The following is a 19,534-nucleotide window of genomic DNA, read 5'->3' on the forward strand; positions in this document are numbered from 1 at the left end:
CATGAGAACAGTTGACACACTGGGTGGTGTTGGAGAGGGATGCTTCTCACTGCTGTAGTGAGAAGCAGAGGCTGGTTCAGGGTAGCCCTGCTCCTGGCTCTCACACTAACCTGCTCTGTGCCACTGCCCAAGTCACCTTCCCTTTCTGGGCTCTGGTTACCTTCTCTACCAAATAAGAGAGTGGGTTTGGTCATCCCTGTGGTTAGGGTTAGGATTATAGGGCTAAATACCTCAAAACATAATGGCTCATCCCAAAAATTTCTCCCTATACAGAGAGAAAGTAATGTTTTCAGACCATTTTAATCCTGGGCTCTGGCTGACTTTTCCTGGCCATGGGCCTCAATGCCAAACCTAATTTTACGACCCTTCTTTGAGATACAGTAAGTAGTTACACAAATAAGAATCAGAAGGAACTCTACAAAGATCGAGAAGCCCCTTTATTTCACTGGGTTTCCCAGAGGCATTTTAAGACACACAGGGCTCCCTGTTGGAGTACAAAGATTCAACACACAGTCCTGTTTATGTTCTCCCCACCCGCACAGCAATCCACATATGTTAATGCAGTCATATTGTTGCTTACCTCCTTGCATAAACTCCTCATATCTGATATGCTTAGAAAGCATGCTTTTCACTTGGCATTTTAGTTCATGGATAAATTGGGTCACCAAGGAAGTCTTCACACAATACCAAAGAAGGATCTCCTATACCTGGCACCAGTTAGCCAATATATCCTTGTTCCAGTGTTGTGCATTTCCATCATAATTTCATTTCTTTTTCCCTACTGGTTGGAAAGTTAAGATTGTGTTCACTGTCTCTGTCTCCATTCAGCCTCTTATAAAAGGTGGAGTTCATTGCAGCATTATTTGTAATAGTGAAGAGTAGGGCATCCTAAGTGCCCATAGAGGGAGGAATGGTTTAATAAATATGCAAGGGAATACAACCCAGCAGTTAAAAGGGGTAAGATTCCTTGGTGTTAACGTGGAATGTTGTCCAAAAGATATGGATAAATTTAAAAAACTGAACAATGCTATAATATTTTTGGAAAGGTTAACCTAAACTATGTATTTCAAGGTTGGTGTGTAAGTGAGGCAGCGTCTCTCAGGAAGGACACAAAAATAGGTAACCAGTTTTCTCAGGGCAGCAGAGTAAATGGGGATAAGAAGAATAACAAGAATATTTGTTTTTTCTACATTACTTAGATTTTTAACATTAAGAATATAATCAGGGGTGCCTGGGTGACTCAGTTGGTTAAGCAGCCGACTCTTGATTTGGACTCAGGTCATGAGCTCACATTTCATGGGATGGAGCCCCGTATGGGGCTCTGTGCTGACAGCATGGAACCTCTTGAGATTCTCTCCCTCCCTCCCTGTCTGCCCCTCCCCTGCTCATGTGTGTGTTCATTCATTCTCTCTTCCTCCCTCCCTCCCTCCCTCTCTCTCTCTCCCTCTCTCTGTCTCTCTCAAAATAAATGTTAAAAAAAAAGAATATAATGATATTACAAGTGCAATCTAATCTAAAACAACAACAAATGAATAAAAAGCAGTATCAGACCAATAAATAAGGAGAATAAACTGATGGTTACCAGAAGGGAAGGGATTGGGAGGTTGGGCAAAATGGGTGAAGGGAAGAAACAGATACAGGATTCCAGTTATGGAATGAATAACTCACAGGAATAAAAGGTACAGCATACAAAATATAGCCAATGATATTGTAATAGCGATATAACAGAACAGATGGTAGCTGCATTTGTAGTGAATATAGCATAACATATAAACTTGCCAAATTACTAAATTGTACACCTGAAACTAATGTAACATTATGTGTCAACTATACTCAAAAAAATAATAGGAATATATTTTGTGCAATTCAAATTTTTTAAAAAGGATTTTTATAAAGCAGTAGGTGGTGATGATTTATGTCCACCTCTGGATGTAAGCAAATAAAAAAAAAGTGGGGAAAAAATTGCTTGCCCTTTCTCAGAGTAATAACCCGGGACCCTGTGAATTGGGTATTATATTTCTGACCCACCCATGTGAAGGAAAATAACAAAAGTTTTGGAAAGTAAAAAGCCATTATATTCCAACCTGGACAAGAATCACCTGAAAACGTCTGTATTTCAGGTTTTAATTACTCTGTCATTTCAGTTTTGTTCTCAGAGTGAATTCTGGAAGTGACAGATTTTTCTCAAATACTGTGCAATTTAAATACAATTTAAATACAATTAACTCCTTACAATTTAATTACGAGAGTACTATTTCTTCAGAATCTGGGCAATCAGAAAGCTCCTATGATCAGCTTTTCTCTCTATTCTGCTTTTTGAGAATGAGACAAACAAGAGGCTAAAATCAGGGAACTCTTCCAAAAACACCTTTTAGGTTCTGTCATGGGGTCAATCCAGATGACACTTAATTTCTTACACTGTTAGCAATTATAGTATCATATGCTGATAACTGATGTTTGTAACAAAGGCAGTGAGATACTGCAAGTTCCTAATGTGTCTTTGGAAATTTCAAAAAAAGGTACAATTGTATGTGGTATATAGTGTTGCTTACTGTGTTTTTGAAAATTATAATCCATATGCCATATAATTGGTGCCTCTCAGGGACCCAGGAAAATTGGCAATAACATCTCCAAATCAAGAGATATGGGAGGAAAGACCTGTGCAGAGTGTTTTCAGATATCAAATGTGGACTAGCCACATGTGTCTAATGGCTACCATCCTGGACAGCATGATTCTAGAGCATTCTGATAAGGAGTCTTCCTGGCCAGGGTGCTGTTAAGCATTGCATGGTATTCAAGGGTGAGAGGCAGGCTCACTTGCCTCCATCAGCCATGTCTTTCTCATCCTCCCATTTTGTCTCCTCAGCTCCCAGACAACCAGAGAGGCAGCATCCAATCCTTGCTGCACACACCACATCCCTCCCAGCTCTCCTGTACCCTTTGCTGCAGCACCTTCTGGCAGCTCCCTCAGTGCCTACCAGCAGGTTGGAAGCATGCTGAATTCTGCAGGGCTAGCCTTTCATTCTACCCTCCTACCCTCTGTGGATGTCCTGTTCCCCAGATCTTCCCAGAGTCCTACTGGTGTATGGACAGAACAGACTGTTCAAAGGGCTGACATGGGTTTGGCCTTCTGCATCGACATCATCTTCCTGCCTCTCTCAGGCAAACTGGTTTCTAAGCACTAGTAATACATTCTCCTTCTTCCCCTCAGTCTACCCTCAAATGGCTGCTTTTGCCAGGTGATAGCTGACATTCCTACTTCACCTTCTTTACATGGGGCAGGTGTTGCTGGCTTCAGTTCCGTTCCAGCAGCCTGGAAGGTCACAGCCCACACAGTTCTGGAAGTGCTGAGTCCCAGCTCCAGTGGCTCCTGACAGCAATGCTACCTAGTGACTGGCTAGGTGTTTTCAGTTTATCTCTTTCAGAAAATGGCTTTTGATTTTTTTTTTTTTTCACATGCTATTTTTCTGAATTACTGCTTTTGGCTGTTCAGACTATCTCAAATTAATGCCAAAACCCTGAATTATTCAAGCCAAAAATAATCTACAACCCTCTTTTCTGCTAGTTTTTGTAAGGATATTTCACTTTGTCTTTTGAGCTCTACCTGGGTTAATTCCTGTTTTGTCTTCTAATTCGCTGATTACTGAATCACTGTTTAAGATTTATTCAATGTATTAAGTTTTTTTTTCATTTCAATGAATGTATTTCAATTAATGAATTTAACTACCAATATTTTAATTGGTAAATTTTCTTATTCTTGTCTTATTTTTGCATTCTTTGTATTATAAATTCTGTTTTTCAAGTGAAAGATACTAGTTTGTTTATCTTTAGAGCATCATAAACATACTTACTTTAAAATATTTGTTAGACTGTTCCCTAAAATATATTTCATCTAGAACAGCACTATCTAATAGAACTTTCTACAGTGTAGAAAATTATCTGTATCTCAGCAGTCCCGTATGGTAAGCCATTAGTCACATGAGGCAGTTGAGTGCTTGAATTTTATTTGATTTTGCTTTGTATTTAAATTTAAATAATCCATGTGGCTAGTGGCTACCATAATAGATAACACAGATCTAGAATATCTTCAAAATCGAATTACTGTTTTTGGTATTAGGTTTCCTCATATGTTTTGGAATTTTGATTGGCAGGTTCATTGTAAGTGGAAGATAGTTCTGTGTGGTTTCCTCCTTTCCTGTTTAGTGGTTTTCGGTGCTTTCCACCAGTATGCTAGTCTAGAACTATATCTTAAAGTGGTACATTGAAGCTTTTGCTACAGAGACAGATTATTGAATGTTGAAAGATACGTGGGTGGCGTGGTCAGTTACTGATCACACCATGACTTTGTTCTTCTTCCTTGGACTTCCCACCTGCTAAAAACTGTAGCCCCAAGCAGCAGCTAACAATGACACACTTTTTTACTCTACTTTCACAAGCAGAAGAGCCTCCCTCCTCCATCCCCTGAGACCCTGACCTCAAACTATGAGCCTGGTTCCTGTCCCTAGCTCTTTTGAGTATTACTAGACCCTTTGCCCTGCCAGAGCTGGGCTACCATCTCAGCCTGCTGCCCGCCTCCAGACTGGATGTCCTGCTGGCCTGTGGCTTCAGCCCTCCTCAATGCTTTACCTTTCTGTTCCATTTCTGGCCCATGGATATGTGTATCTTGTTTTGGGGTCTAGCTGTGTCTTTTTAGTTTTCTATTTCTATAACAGGCAATGCTCTTTGAGCCAAGGGACAAAAAGGGGATACACCAAAACCTAAAGCTATCTTAGCCAATGGGATCCCCTCTGATAACTTTTCTAATCCTAAAAGACTTTTTAATTCCTACCTTCCCCAGGAATTTAGTCACACATATGAAAGAACATGGGCTGTCATAAATTTTCTTTTTGAGAGAGAGAGAGAAAGAGAGGAGAGAAAGAAACAGGCTCTACACTCTGTGCAGAGCCCAAGGCAGGGGCCCAGTCTCACAACCATGAGATCATGACCTGAGCCGAAATCAAGAGTCAGACACTTAACCAACTGAGCCACCCAGGAGCCCCTTATTAAATATTTGTTGAGTGAACATACAAAATATCAAGTCTAAAGACAAGTGTTAGTTAGTAAAATCCCACAGCTGTCAATAAACCCCTTCTGTTATCTAAATGAAATGATACAGTGTGTTCAAACTCTCTTCCACTAAGCTACACAGGCCCCCAGAACTAAGGCAAGCACATTATTATCCAAAACCAGACACTTTTCAAGAATGAAAGAGAACGTTCTTAATAATTACCCCAGAATAGCAAGCTTAATTGCAACTATTCCAAGCACACAAATGAGTGGTTACTTTATCCCATGGCCAACTTGCTAGTGTTTAGTTTCATGAGATCCCCGCATACACCCCAGTGTCATCTTCCTTTTGCTCACTTCTCCTGATATTCCAGGTAAGGGACTACAGCACCTCTTTTTATAGCCTCTTTCTCTGGCCCCATTCTTCCTTCTTCTCTGAAAAGAGTCAGTCTTTTAAAAAACTTAGTATTCAAACTGGAGAACTAAAACCATTTTTCTGGATCTCTTCCTCTCCTAATTCCTCCCCAAAATCACTGAAGTAATCCATCCTATACAGCAATCAGACAAAACCTTACATGCTCAGATTCCTCTTGAACACTCTCCTTAACACCCCTCATGGGTCTTGGTTTCCCTTCAACAAAGCCATCATCACTCTCAGTGGTCTCCGCCAGACTAGCTGTGACCTTGACCAGCCCTTGGCTGACCCAGTTCATTTATACATTTAACAACATGCCAGCCATTCTCCTCCAAGACCACTTGGCTCTAATTCTAGGAGGGGCAGTCATGCTGTGGTGTTAAGTTTATCTGCTGCTGTGTGAAAAACCAGCCTAAAACTTGGCACCTTCAAACAATAACCATATCTCATATGTCAGCAGCAAGGGCTGGAAAGCTGAGCTCAACTGGCACTATCAACTGAAGTACCTACATCTGGCCTCTCCTGCACAGCAGTCTCATGGCAGTGGATTTCTTAGCTACAAGCTCAAGTTTCCCAACAAGACTGTCCCAAGATAAGGCAAATGCTGCAAAGCTTCAGATGACCTAGGCTTGGAAGTCCCAGGAATCACTTAAATTGCATTCTCTTGGTTAAGCAGGTCACTCAGACAGACTCAGATTTAAGTGGGAAGGAAGTTAGACTCCCCCTCTCAATGGGAGGAATAGCAGAAAATTTGTGGTCATCTTGAATTTACCACACTTGGGTTTTTAATGATCCTGAAAGGGACTCCCAGATGTGATCCACGTTATCTTGCCTGTATCAGTCTAGGAACATAAGAGGACAGCTGCACAAGGAACAAAGCAGTAATGAAACCTCTGACCCTGGCCACTAAGCAGTCTTGAACATACGTGCATATCCAGTAATACACTGGTATACCTGTATATGCAGTGAATACACAGGTAGGTCACTAGATCACCACTGCCTTAGTAACCAAAAAAGTTTCTCTTACCAGGAAAGCAGAAGACAGAGCAGATATGAGAAGGATTGCATTTTATTAATGTAGACTCTGTTACCTGCTTCTCTGACCATGTGTTTTTCTTAGATTTTCATCTAATTGATACCCACATTTGAGTATTTACTATTTTTTCAGTCCTAGCATTGAATCCTGTGCTCTTTTTTACTTTAAAAGTAGACAGAAAGTCTGGACAAGCAGGAGACTCCGATCCCCCCACAGCCCCGTTTCACTGGCCCTGGAACTGAGTGTTAGTGGCAAGAAGGTTCTTGGCATTTTTTTTTTAATTTTTTTTTTCAACGTTTATTTATTTTTGGGACAGAGAGAGACAGAGCATGAACGGGGGAGGGACAGAGAGAGAGGGAGACACAGAATCGGAAACAGGCTCCAGGCTCTGAGCCATCAGCCCAGAGCCCGACGCGGGGCTCGAACTCCCGGACCGCGAGATCGTGACCTGGCTGAAGTCGGACGCTTAACCGACTGCGCCACCCAGGCGCCCCGGTTCTTGGCATTTTTAATAATTCACCTGCTCCAGACAGTTTTATGTAGTGAGGTTTGGGAGATAATGAGCAGGTCACTGGTAAAGAATATGGATTAAAATTCCCCCAAAACCTTATTTATAAGGTCTTTTTAGAAGTTGATCAAGGCTGAGTGTATTTATGAGTCAGTGACTCCATTAACCCTGTAAAAAACTGTTAGAGTACCATAGAATATTCAAGTATGTAACACAATATGTCACATGTATTTACTCCCTGAACAAGCTACTGACAAATGTGATTTTACTGAGTCCTCACCCTCCTGAGTTACATGGAAGTTAATAGAGTTACTTCTAGCCATTTTGCTCTGTTTGCCAAATTATTTTTATTTGCTCCTTTTTTTTAAACTTTATTTATTTTGAGAGAGAGAGAACACAAGCAGGAGAGAGGGGGAAAGGGAGAATCCCAAGCAGGCTCTGCACTGTCAGCACAGAGGTCGACGCAAGGCTCAAACCCACAAACTGTGAGATCATGACCTGACCCTAAATTAAGAGTCAGACACCCAACCGACTGAGCCACCCTGGTGCCCCTTCATTTGCTCCCTTTATGAAATGACTAGTCATCTTTGGGAGAAGCTAAGTGGAAATTTTGATGTAATGTTGATAGCAGACTGTAATGAAATGAATGCTGTGACAGAAGATATGCTAATAAAATTTCATAACAATCTCCCAGTCTAAGATACACTCATTGCCTAAAGAAACAGATGCTGGCTATAGATGATTGTACATTTTCCCCTTGGGCTAAGTAAAACCCAAAGAATTTTAGTTAGGGCTTCTCTCAGATTAGTAAACCAAATAGACTTTAAATCAAAAAGTACAAATCAATAATCTGTTCAACTTTGTTGAACACAGATAATCACTTAGGTTCCACAGCAAGCAAATTCAGGAGAGCTAAATGGAGAATTTTGCTGCTGTGGCATGGAAGTCAGAGAAGTGCTTAATGTTCCAGGCATCATTTCTCACTCACAGGGGAGCCTTAGGCTAGGTTCAGGATGATGGACCTAGAAGCCCTGAAATGGGAACAATTTCAGTTACATTTTAATCAAGCCCCAGGAGAGAAAGGAGAATTATGTGAAATCATTGATAGAAAATAGAGGTTGTTTCTTGCCCTTACAGTCATTTGTATACTTCATAGCTGAACGGCGGGATAAATTAGGAGTTGTGCCCCTCACAATCAAATGTGTATGCATGGTGGTTCATGAAGGTGTGACCTATCTCCCTAAACTGGTTTTTCCCAGTTTTTCCATAACTGTGCTGTAATAGATTAGCAGCATTCTGATACACTTAATTTAGCAAAACCCTGCTACATATGAAGTGCCAGGAGGTAAAAAAAAAAAAAAACAAAAAAACAAAAAAAAAAACTTAAGCTTCTCCCCTACCCAGAGAATATTTCTACCTAGAACCAAGAAATCAGACTATATTTGATGTGGCATAGTTGTTTATAAAAAGCATCCGATGCCATGCAAATGCCTTGTGTTCTCCAAGGTGAGTTCTTTATGAAAAGAGTGTTTGCTAAAATCTGATTGTAAGTCCATTTGCAGCAGCCCTATTCCCTGTGGTCATGGATATGCCTTTATATTGGGGAAAATCACATAAAACACATCAGTCTCTGCTTGTATGATGACACATCCCTGGAGAGGAGGTACTGAGTGCTTCACATGTAGAAGAGCTACTGGTGCTGAGGTGACAGTAATAATACCTAACACTTCAGGATGCTCAGCACTCTGCTAAATACTTTGCACATATTAACTCATTTGATTTCCACACATTTTCCACACAATTTGATTTCCACACAATTTCCACATTTGATTTCCACACAATTTCCACCAAAAAAAAAAAATTGCTGAAACATTTACAGGCAAAATTCTAGGATTTACATCCTAATTATAGGGAACAGGGTATACGGGGTATGGCTGGAATAAGGTTGGCCAAAAGTGACTGATTCTTGGGACTTGGTGACAAGAGACAGGGTTCATGGCTTTATTGTATGTATTTTCATGTAGGTTTAAGATTTCACAATAATAGAAAGCAAAACAAAAACTGTGAGGTAGATACTGTTATTTTCCTTATGGAGGGGAAACCTTGTGCAAATTCACACAACTCCAAAAGCTATGCATCTGGTTGCTTTACCCACTGTTCTGAAATTGCACCAAAACTCCTCAGGATGCAGCAGTGAACTAACTAGCTGGGGTACTGAAAGATATTTTAAATTGTGGATGGAAGCACAGCAGTACTCCACATCTGTCAGATACCATCTGAACTGGTAGCTCAAATTCAGCTTCCACATTAGAATGCATTGAATTCCTATGATGATACCTTGTGAAGCTGGGTTTTTTTTTTTTTTTTTTTTTTTCAGCACTGTGGTAAAAAGCAAGTTCCATGTGAAAACTCAAAATGGAACAAGGACTGAGGGTGCTGGTATGCAATCTGATTCTGAGGTTTGAGAAGTTGCACGATACCAGTAATGCACACACCCCATTAGTAAATAATTCTGTACTAAAGAATAAAATTAAAATATTTTTCTTTCAATGGGTGTGTATTTCATTTCATACAGCTACTGAGTTGTTAGGACATAAGTACTTTAGCTTTGGGGGCCTAAGTGCCCTGTGAACCAAAGTTTGGGGAAATCCCTACACTACACTGCCAAAGATGTAGAAGCTGAAACATGGAACATCTAAATGTCTGTCCCCTATGCTAGCTCAGCCTCCTCGTAAAAAGCAAGACAGTGTCAGGGTACCTGGCTGGCTCAGCTGGAAGAACATACAACTCTTGATCTTGGGTTGTTAGTTTAAGCCCCACATTGGGTGTAAAGATTACTTAAATGAATAAAACTTACAAAAAAAAACCCAAAAAACCTGTTTCATTCACTTACCCATTCAACCAGTACCTACTGTTTACCAGGTGTTGTGCTAGCCATTGGGGGGTGGGGGTGGGATGGGGTGGGTGGGGATACATCAGTGAATAAGATGGACAAAAATTCCTGCCCTGGGGCTTATCTGCTGATGAGGAAAACAGACAATAATCAGAATAAACAAACGATAAACATCATTATATTAGATTATGATAAGTGCTAAGAAGGGGACAGAACCAGGGAGATAAGAATGTAGTAGGGTAGGGAGGAGGTAAAATTTTAGACAAGGTGACCAGGGAAGGCCTCACTAAGCTAACAGTTTGGTAAAGACCTGAAACAGGTAAGAAAACTATCAGCCACTTAATTACCTCTTACTAAAAAATAAATAAATAAACTGATTCAGAAACAGAGCCCTGACGTTGTACAACAAATAGAAAATTAATGAGAACTGGCCTCATCAGATAGAGTAATTCATGGAAAAGGAAAAGAAAAATGGTGTATAACTTTTCTTCTCTGTGGATTACCTCACTCCACTGGATCCCAAACTTAAATAAGGAAACAAAGGTAATAATCATACCAGCTCAGTACTGTACCTCAGTTACAGTGAGAAATGAAGAAGGACCCAGAGATTTTATGCAAATAAGAAGTGATGAATCATGGGTGTCTACTCCTAAAGCCAAGACTACACTGTTTGTTAGCTAACTTGACAATAAGTTAAAAAAAAAAAAAAAAGTGACTTGTTTAAGCCAACAAACTGTTAAAAAAAAAAAAAAGTTATGCTATCATGAATTGAGATGCTAAATGGCACTAGCTAAAATGCTTAGATGTTTTAAATGGTATCTACACTATACTAATACAGCTGCTCGTATAACAACAACAATATTTTGGTTTTGTATGGAGATGTTTTACGAAGATGAGAGTAGAGAGCCATAAGGGGATTTTTTTTTTTTTTGAACCTTGAGTAACATACAGAAGTCAATACTGAAAATGTTAATAGCAATTAGAACTATCAGTCAAAACAAGCAGTGGGTTGTTTTCCTTCTTGGCACCCTCTAAAAACCTTATAAATGGAAATATCAGAAGAAAAAAAGTTTATCAGTACTGAATTTTTTTAGGGGACAGCTGCAACCTTCATGGACTGTGGAATCTCCCTGAGCCTTGCCCAAGAGAAAATTGCAGATTTGTTGATTATAAGCCCTCTGGATATCCTGTGTTGCTGAGCTTATTGTCTTACTTCTGTGTCCTTAATGAAGCCATCAAACTTACCCAGTAGGTTTCCTGAAGGGATCTGGTGCCATTCCAGCTTCTTTGCTTTCCATCTTGGCCTTGATCAGCCCCAGATTCTTGGCAAGGTATAGACTCAGACTGTCTCTCTACCACCTCCTTCTTCCCCCACCCCCCAAATTTGGAGTTAATCCCACTATAAATCATCTCTTGTTAAAACCATTTTGCAAAGCAGGATCTGCAGTGGTTCCCAACCCTAACCGTACATCTGAATCCCCTAGGAGCTCAATAACAACATAAATCTGGATTTAATACATTTGGGACAAAACCCAAATTTGTATGTTTAACAAGTGCCTCAGATGAGTCTGTTAGAAAACACTTAATGGGGATCTTAAAGGGTGAGTAGAAGTTTACCAGATTGGCAAAGGGAAGAAGAGAATTATTTTACGCATGGATATAGAACACCATATGTAAGTATGAACAAGGGAGTAGGGGAGGGGGGTGGAGTTCAAGGAAGTGCACATTTTCAAACTGTGCTCCAAAAGAGTGCTCAAATGGGGAGGAAGCTGTTTTATAAATATTAGGGTTCTAATAAGGTTTCTTCTAATAAGAGTTTTGATGCTAAGCTCCCTTCCGGTTCTGCTTTCAGCCTTACCAGGTGGTGGGTTCCTCCCCTAGTCCTCATTAGGCCCCATGAGGTCTTGGAGTGGTCTCAGGCTTTCCTTTGATCCTGCCATAGCTACCTCCTATTTGTTCCTTGTTCTGGCACTGATTGTCATCATAAGAGAGAGAAACAATATGGCTGGAACTTGGAACTCAGCTACTTATAAAATGCATCAGGCAGGAGGAACTCACCCCAAAGTGCTCTACAATTTGCAGTAACTTAGTGTGACTTTTAGCCTGCCCATAACTGGCAAGTTTTTCTCAAGCACCAAGGCCCTCCTTCCTTTGCTCAGACAGATGCCCTAGCCATAGTTCCCTATTGTAGAATTATGAATTTATTGTCAATTTTATCAAACAAAGCTTTGTAAGGAGCTCTGGACTTGAGATAGGTGACACTTGGCTTCCAGTTCTAGTTCATATGTCACTTATTTAACCTCAGCCGAACAACCTAACCAAAAAGTATCTTCTCTACATCTCAGTTTCCTTTTTTATAAGACTGGAATTCTAGTCAGCTTTGCTTTCTGCAGCCAGGAATAACAGATGAGATCTTACATGAATGGAGTTTTGACAAAAGGGATACAGATATGGTACTATTTCTTAAGAATAATAGGGAATAGAACATTGAGTAATTCAATCTCCACAGATAAGTTGCTTTTTCTGAGACACTAAGAAGAATCAATTTACCAATAGGCACCTTTCAGAAATGTTAACTGTCATGGATAATGTTTACATCTAGACCACTTGCCATTTATCCAAGGATTTGGCCCCCAGCTTTCTTGAACACTGAATCCACAGATGAAGCCAGTCATGCTTTCTTTCGGATTCCTATTGAAATTACTACTTCCCTCCATGAAAGCGTTTATCACACCCCTCAAAGGCAGAAACCTTCTTCCAATCTGTCCCCAAGCCTAACACAGGACCTGGCACATAGTAAACCCTTAACAAATGTCAGCTGTTAAATGAATGAGTTTGGACACTGCCCAGCATTGGATTGGATGCACTTCAGGCCAAAGATTAGCACAATACACGTTCCTGAAATGGGATGGATTTTAAAGATTCATCTTGCCAACTTCCTGTCCAGGAAGCTGGCCAGAGCCAACTTTCAAGCACCTAATAAATTAGGACCCCTTATTTTTAGTTCCTTCTTGAGAAGGACATTGAGTGGTTTCACTGGCTAACTCATCAAGCATGAGTATCCTTTGTGCAGATGAAGTTCATTTCCTTTTCCACTTAAAAGAAATGGGAGTAGAATACACCCACATCTTGTATATAGTTTTTTTTTACATAATTGAAGGCTCCTCTTATATCACAGAGTCTGATCTAGTTTAGGTTGGAAACAGGGCCCATCATCTCAGAGTAGAATTGAAGAACTAAGAAATTGTCAACTTGAATTTTAGAATTACTTCTAACAGCAGCTGGTAACATGGAAATCAGCCTCAGTGCACTAAGGGGAGATGCTGCAGATTGGAACACTGCCATCCTTTTGGCAAACAGACCAGACTAATATGCAGAAGATCTTGGATTTCTTATGTCTGAATATTACTGTTCTACTCTCTGAAGGGTTTAGTCCTCTATGCCTTATTTGATGTGACTTGAATGAATTTAATTTACTAGAAGTCCTTTATTTTGGATAATGAGTATTTTTATTTCTCCTCTTTAGAAAAATACAGGGCATCTTTAGGCAGAAAGAACGTGATAATATTAAACGTATGGAAGAAAGTTTTACCCTCCAGTAAAAATCTTCCAATCCTAGAGCTATCTTGAGCTGTTAGCAACATGGCTCTAAAATTCTTTGAGTTTCTCAGAAGAATGTGGTAATAAAAAGTGAAACCACCTTTTTTGTGTTGTCTTAAAAAAGAAATCCAATTTAGAGTTGAGAAGCCAAAAGAAATTGTAGAACCACAGAAACGCACACCGTTATGTCACAGAGCCATCACTACATGATGACTCATCTAAGGATATTTCCTCTACTTCCTTCAAATATGATTATTTCTGGAAAATTTAATTTAAATACTGGTATAAAGATAATTTCTGGAGATGGGACATTTGCCCCCTGTGATAATTCTCTTATCTGCAGAAGGGTTGAATCTATTAATTCCCATGTAGCAATATTGAGATGTATCTTATTGGCTTGCTTGATTTTTTAAACTTCTATCCCAATTGATAGAAGCTAATTAAAATTAGGTGCACATGAGCTTTTATTAAATGGCTGCTACAAAGATGGTAAAATTCAGGAAGTGATGGTCCAACCCATTCCCTTTAATAATGTTGACAGAGTCACAATTGGGATAATTTAAGATTTATGAGATTCTAAGCATCCATATGTCCTTACTATTTCCTGAGGAATTGTTTTTAAAGAAATGAATGTATGTGCCATTTCAGCCTAATGAGAGCAGAACCACCAACTTAATAGTGTAGACCCTTACCTAAAATCAGAGTTCACCAACACTAGTAGTATGATTGTGGGCAAAAGCATTTGGGGTTTATCTATCAAGTTAATTAAAGGCTGTGTTTTCAGCTATTCCCCATTATATACTTTTATAACAAATTATGGGAAAATGATGAATTTGGTAAAACTTAGGATGCTAAGATCACAAATTAGCGTATAGATTGTAAATACTTTTCTCATGTTTGTTTCATAAAACAAGTCTGGAGATTGGAATAAGTTATCCAAAATTTTTGTTGCAAAAACTAAACAGTGTGCCCCGTACCCTGAGAATCCTGGCATTTGGGATCTGGAAGCAGCCTTTGAGAGTAACTCCTCTAGAGGGGAGGGATGAAGAAGTGGTCCCCAAGAGCTCTGGTTCCATACCTGCTTGCCATTGTGTAACCTTGTGATCTTGGTCCCATTAGGTAATGCCTTGACCCACAGTTGCCTTATTTGTAATGGAGTTGGCAATAACACATATACCCGCCTGGAAAGTTGTAAGCATGAAATGAAATGTCCTGAAAGCATTATATGAACTATAAAGCCCAGTGTCAGTGTTAGTCATTATTATTACTGTTACCTAGAAAACCCTCCCCCTCACTTTGCTCATGAAGAGCACAAGTATGCAATGACTTGCCCAGGAGCTTTCTTCCTATCCCCAGGAGACACTGAAAGAACCAGGAGGGAGGCAATAAGTTCAATGCTAGGGCCACCACTGGCTGCTGAACAACTTGATTACACTATTTTGCCTCACCCCCTACAGAGGGATAAAGAACTATAGGATAGAAAGGATGCTATTGGATTAGCACACCCGCAGTACAGCTGGGCCCACTAAAGAAGAGAAAACCACATGGTGTGGGATGTACAGTGCACCAAGGCCCCTGAATAAAAACATTTTATAGGCAGCAAAGGGTAATGGGGCTGTCTGTAGGGGCACAACCCCTCTTACTACAGTGAAAGAACAAGACAGAGTGTTCTAAGACTGAGAAGAGCTCTTGTCCAGACTATCTCCAGAATTCTCCCTTGTCTTATTTTTTATTCCTGTTGCTCCTTACATTTCTAATGTCCAAGTGGTGTATTCACTCTTAACACTCTGGTTCAAACATTAACAAAAGTCCTTTTTTTTTTCTTGGCTTTCTCTTAGTCATGTTTAAATTTTCAAAAGAATTTTACTAAATATTAAATGCAGGCAAAAAAAAAATCATAAGGCCATCAAAACAGTGAAGTCAGGATTTAAATCCCAGAGTATCTGCCCCCCAAACCCTTGATTTTTTTGAGCTCATTAAATGTAAGATAACCATCACATTGTTAAGACAAATTATGCACACAGGAGGCAAGGTGCTTAGAACTCTCATGGGGATTTATATTTTCACACACAATGCATGAAAAATTTGATGCACAAAGAAATCACGTTTCTGCATGTGTTTCCAGAACTCAAAATATCAAGTAGCCAGGCTAACCAATAAGTATCATGTAAGTTTTAAATTATCAATACCAATTTGCTACACTAAAAAAATAAAAAGTAATGATCAAACATTTTTATTGAGCATTTCATTTTCACTTTGTCCAGATCTCTGTCCCACTTCTTGTATGGAGATGGACAGGTTGAAGGAGGCACCTGCCTGAGCCAAGGCCATTGATGTGGCAAGGGCCAGTGGAGGAGGACAGAGGGTTGTTTGGGGCCATTGATGGACAGTGAGGCTAAGGTCCAGCATAGAAAGGTCACAAACAAACATGGGGAGAGTATCAGGATAACAGCCAGAAACTAAGATGGACTGAAAGTGTGTCTGACTCAAAGGTATAGATTCTAAGCAAACAGCTTTCTCATCAGGTGGGAAGAAAAAAGAGGATACAAACCAGTGAGAATGATGGACTCCTGTTATTGTCTGCTATCCTCACTTTCTTGGGGGTCAGAGGGAAGCTTAGCCCTCAGATACCGGATCAAGACAATAGAACAAGGCCCAGTTTGAGCTGAACCTCAGATCCTTTTGGTCTCTAAAGGGGGTCAGAATGATATCAGGCTAGCAGTAGCTTTTTCTTAAATGCATGCAGACACACTAATAATGCTCATTAGGCATATAGCTCATTCGAATTTAATTTAGAGTGTTTAATTTGTGTCCCTGTGTAGTTGCCAGGACAGATGTGTGCATGGCTTAGGCATACTTCTCTCTGCATGAGACAGATGTCAGGATATTGGGCCATGTTGGAAAAATGCCAGTATGTTTGTTAGTGACAATACATTGTCAGCCTCCCTTCCCCCAACTGATATTTTCATTTTTGTAGTTAAAATGCCAGCTCCAGCTCAGAAAAGAAGGATTTTGAGAGAGGTAGAAGAAGACAGAAGCAGGGTAAAGGTGGAGAAGAAAATAGAAAGTAACCAAGAGGTAGAAGAAAGGGAAAGCTTTGGGTCAGTCATTCCCTATAACTAAAATACTCTAGATCATTTAGGATTCACACACATTACTGGGATTCAACCTGCTTTCGGAGAGAGATTAAAAATGAAGAATCCTGGGGGTGCCTGGGTGAGTTAGTCTGTTATGCCTCCAACTCTTGATTTCAGCTTAGGTCATGATCTCATGGTTGGTGGGATCAAGCCCCATGTTGGGCTCTGCACTGTCAGTGTGGAGCCTGCTTGAGATTCTCTCTCTTCCTCTCTCTCTCTGTCCCTCCCCCACTCGTGCTTCTATTTCTCTCTCTCTCTCTCAAAATAAATAAACTTAAAAAAAAAAAAAAATGAAGAATCCTGGCCCCACCCCAGAGCTGCTACTTCTTAAAGACCATGGACCTTTTATAGGCCATGGGCCAACCCTGAGAGCCACTGGCTGTGGCAATCTCTAAGGTTTCTTTCTAGCCTTGAGAATCTTTGCTTATGAGAAGGAAGGGAAAAAAAAAAGAGTTGGAATGAACATCTAAGGCATGACTGTTACATCCATGTTGCTTTATCCTGGGGAAGCTGCCCTTCTGATAAAGTCTGATAAGATATCAAGATCACAGGAGGCGAGAGAAGGATGTTTGATGTGCGTGTTAATATCTTTCTGTTGTCAGAGTTATTTCACCAACTGTGGCACATCCCTCACTAATGACAGTTTTTTATCCCCACCTTGTAAGTCTCAAATGTTTTGATCTCTTTGATGTCTTTATCCATCTAACCTGCAAAGATGCTCGAAGCTCCACCCCTCCCCCCTGGACCACCCCACTAGTGAGTCAGAGGTAGGTAGAAAGGAAGTGCCAGCCCCCTGGCTTTAGTCCCTCTTCTCTGTTCCTGGCTACTGAAACCTCTTACCCCATTTATCTTCCTCTTGGAGATATTCTTATGAGTAGGTTTCTATTAATTCTAGGTACAGCAGACAACTCCTCCTACTCTGCCAGAAGAACCAGAGGCTCAAGAAGAATGTCCCCCTCTGTCTATCCCATCACTCCTTAGTAAACCTTGTCAAGACTCCCTAAAACTTACAAAAGCTATACAAAATGTCTAGAAAACAGATCTCCTCAATCACAATACAACTGTCTCCATTTTATGTAGTTTCTTGATGAATTTCCATGTTCATATTTTACATAGAGCATTTACAATTTTCATGGGACCTTTTCTATTATAACCATTTTCCTCATCACTGTAGAGTCTTGATAATGATCTTTGAAAAAACTGCAAACTTCTCCATCTGGAAAATTACAACTTTATCAAATACTTGTAAGTATTTGTAAGTGTTCCCATGTACCAGGTACATAAATATTATGACAAATATTAATTCATCCTCATAATATTGATAAATATAAACTCCTTTCACACTTCTAACAACTCTATTATTCTCGTGTAATAGATGAGGAAATTGAGGCTCAGAGACGTTAGATAACCTGCCCACTCACTCACACAGTGAGTGAGCAGTAGAGATAGGCATAAGCTCATCTGTGCTTATGACCACTATGCATTTCTCACATTTTATATGACTACTTTTATACTGTTTAACATTTAAGCTGCTTGTAGTTATAAATACTGCAAACAATAATACTGTTGTTTATGGCTTCTTCATAAACAAAGAATGATCTTCTTTTGGATTGTTTAGAATAGGTTTCCAGAAGAGCTTCCTACTCCACTCCCTGTTTTGAGTTGACAGAGGACACAGTCCTACATAAATTCCCATTGGGGTAATCTGAACTGTGGAGATAAAGAATACTTTCTTGCAAGGCTATTAGGTCTTGATTCATGGCCAGTGTAATCTAGGAACAATAAAGGGAAATTATTAAACTTGCAGTTTAGTGAAAGTAAAGGCTTCAGATATTAGATCATGTTCTGCAGCCTGGTGTTACTCAGTGCCTTGTGGGTGACCAGGTAGCCATAAAGCTACTCTCCAAGCAAGAGAAACAAATTGTCTTTGTTTCAGTGAGGGAAACAAAAGTGGGATAACTCTTCAGCAGCAAATGGATTAACCAGCCAGTTGGTGAGTTTAGTCTTTCTTCTTAAATATGACTGTTTTGACCTCCTGTAGACAGAAGTTGATTTAAAGATCAAGCCCGGTTCTCTAGAATTTCTGCATAGATGGAGATGGAGCTGGCAATCTTTTTGGAAAGAGGTGCTGAGGGGACTTGCCTTGAAGCTACATTCGCATAGCGAGTACAGCTGTTTCCTTCTGCAGTACATCTGTTTAGGGGATGGCTTGAAGTGGATGAACTCATGGAAATTATGCCTCACTCCACCCCTAGACCCACCACCAGGTCAGTCAACTTATGTTTAAGGTTTTTGCATGATATAGACTAAAACCACCAGAGGTCTTAGTGGATCATAGGGCATTTCTTTTCTTTTTCTCATTTGTGTCTCAGGCCCATAGTTCTTCTTTGCCTAGGATGATACCATAAATAACAAAAACTGAAAATGGTTCCCATTCCCCTAGGCCAATGTACATCTTCAACCTGACATATGCACTCTTCTCCTGGACCGTTCCAGTGTTAACAGTCATACATCTGTTCCCATTCTCCCCAGTTACAAATATAATTATCATATCCCATTTGCATATTTTATTGATGGTCTCCCTATCATATAGAAGTGATAAATGTGAAAACCAGAAATAAGAAAAGTAGAATGTTAAAATGAGAGGAAAACAGGAATAGTTGATTTTTCACCCTGTTTCTGGGAAATTACAATGAGCCCGTGAGCCTGAGTAAAATGTGTCAATGTCACAGAATCCATAGGCTACCTCACAGGCCCATGCCTTTCCTTGCTCGGTATCTCACTGTATCAAGCTATTGAAAACCTCAAAAGTGTTCAAAAGATAACGAATGTGGGACGGGTTTTTACAGGGGTGGAGGAGGGGGAAGAGGTTGGTCCTGATGACATTTTAAGAACGTTA

At 40.0% G+C, this 19,534-nt stretch overlaps 1 protein-coding gene across 9 annotated transcripts in view; it reads left to right on the top strand.

Annotated features, from left to right (window-relative positions):
* Positions 1-19,534, top strand: part of TMEM108 (transmembrane protein 108) — a 377,589-nt gene that overhangs the window by 267,560 nt on the left and 90,495 nt on the right. For 2 of the 9 annotated variants that reach the window (XM_086674303.1, XM_086674304.1), the window contains exon 4: positions 10,993-11,146. The exons of 5 other annotated variants lie outside the window; for them this stretch is intronic. In XM_086674303.1, the coding sequence (XP_086530429.1) occupies positions 11,125-11,146 (22 nt within the window). In that variant the 5' untranslated portion in view covers positions 10,993-11,124. Of the gene's footprint in view, positions 1-10,992; positions 11,147-18,823; positions 18,903-19,534 lie in introns of all 9 variants that reach the window. 2 more of the 9 variants (XM_086674300.1, XM_025914058.2) reach the window with 1 other exon arrangement.

This window comes from Puma concolor, chromosome C2 (assembly GCF_028749965.1).
Source record: "Puma concolor isolate L17-30 chromosome C2, mPumCon1.1.hap2, whole genome shotgun sequence".
NCBI classification, from domain to species: Eukaryota; Metazoa; Chordata; class Mammalia; order Carnivora; family Felidae; genus Puma; species Puma concolor.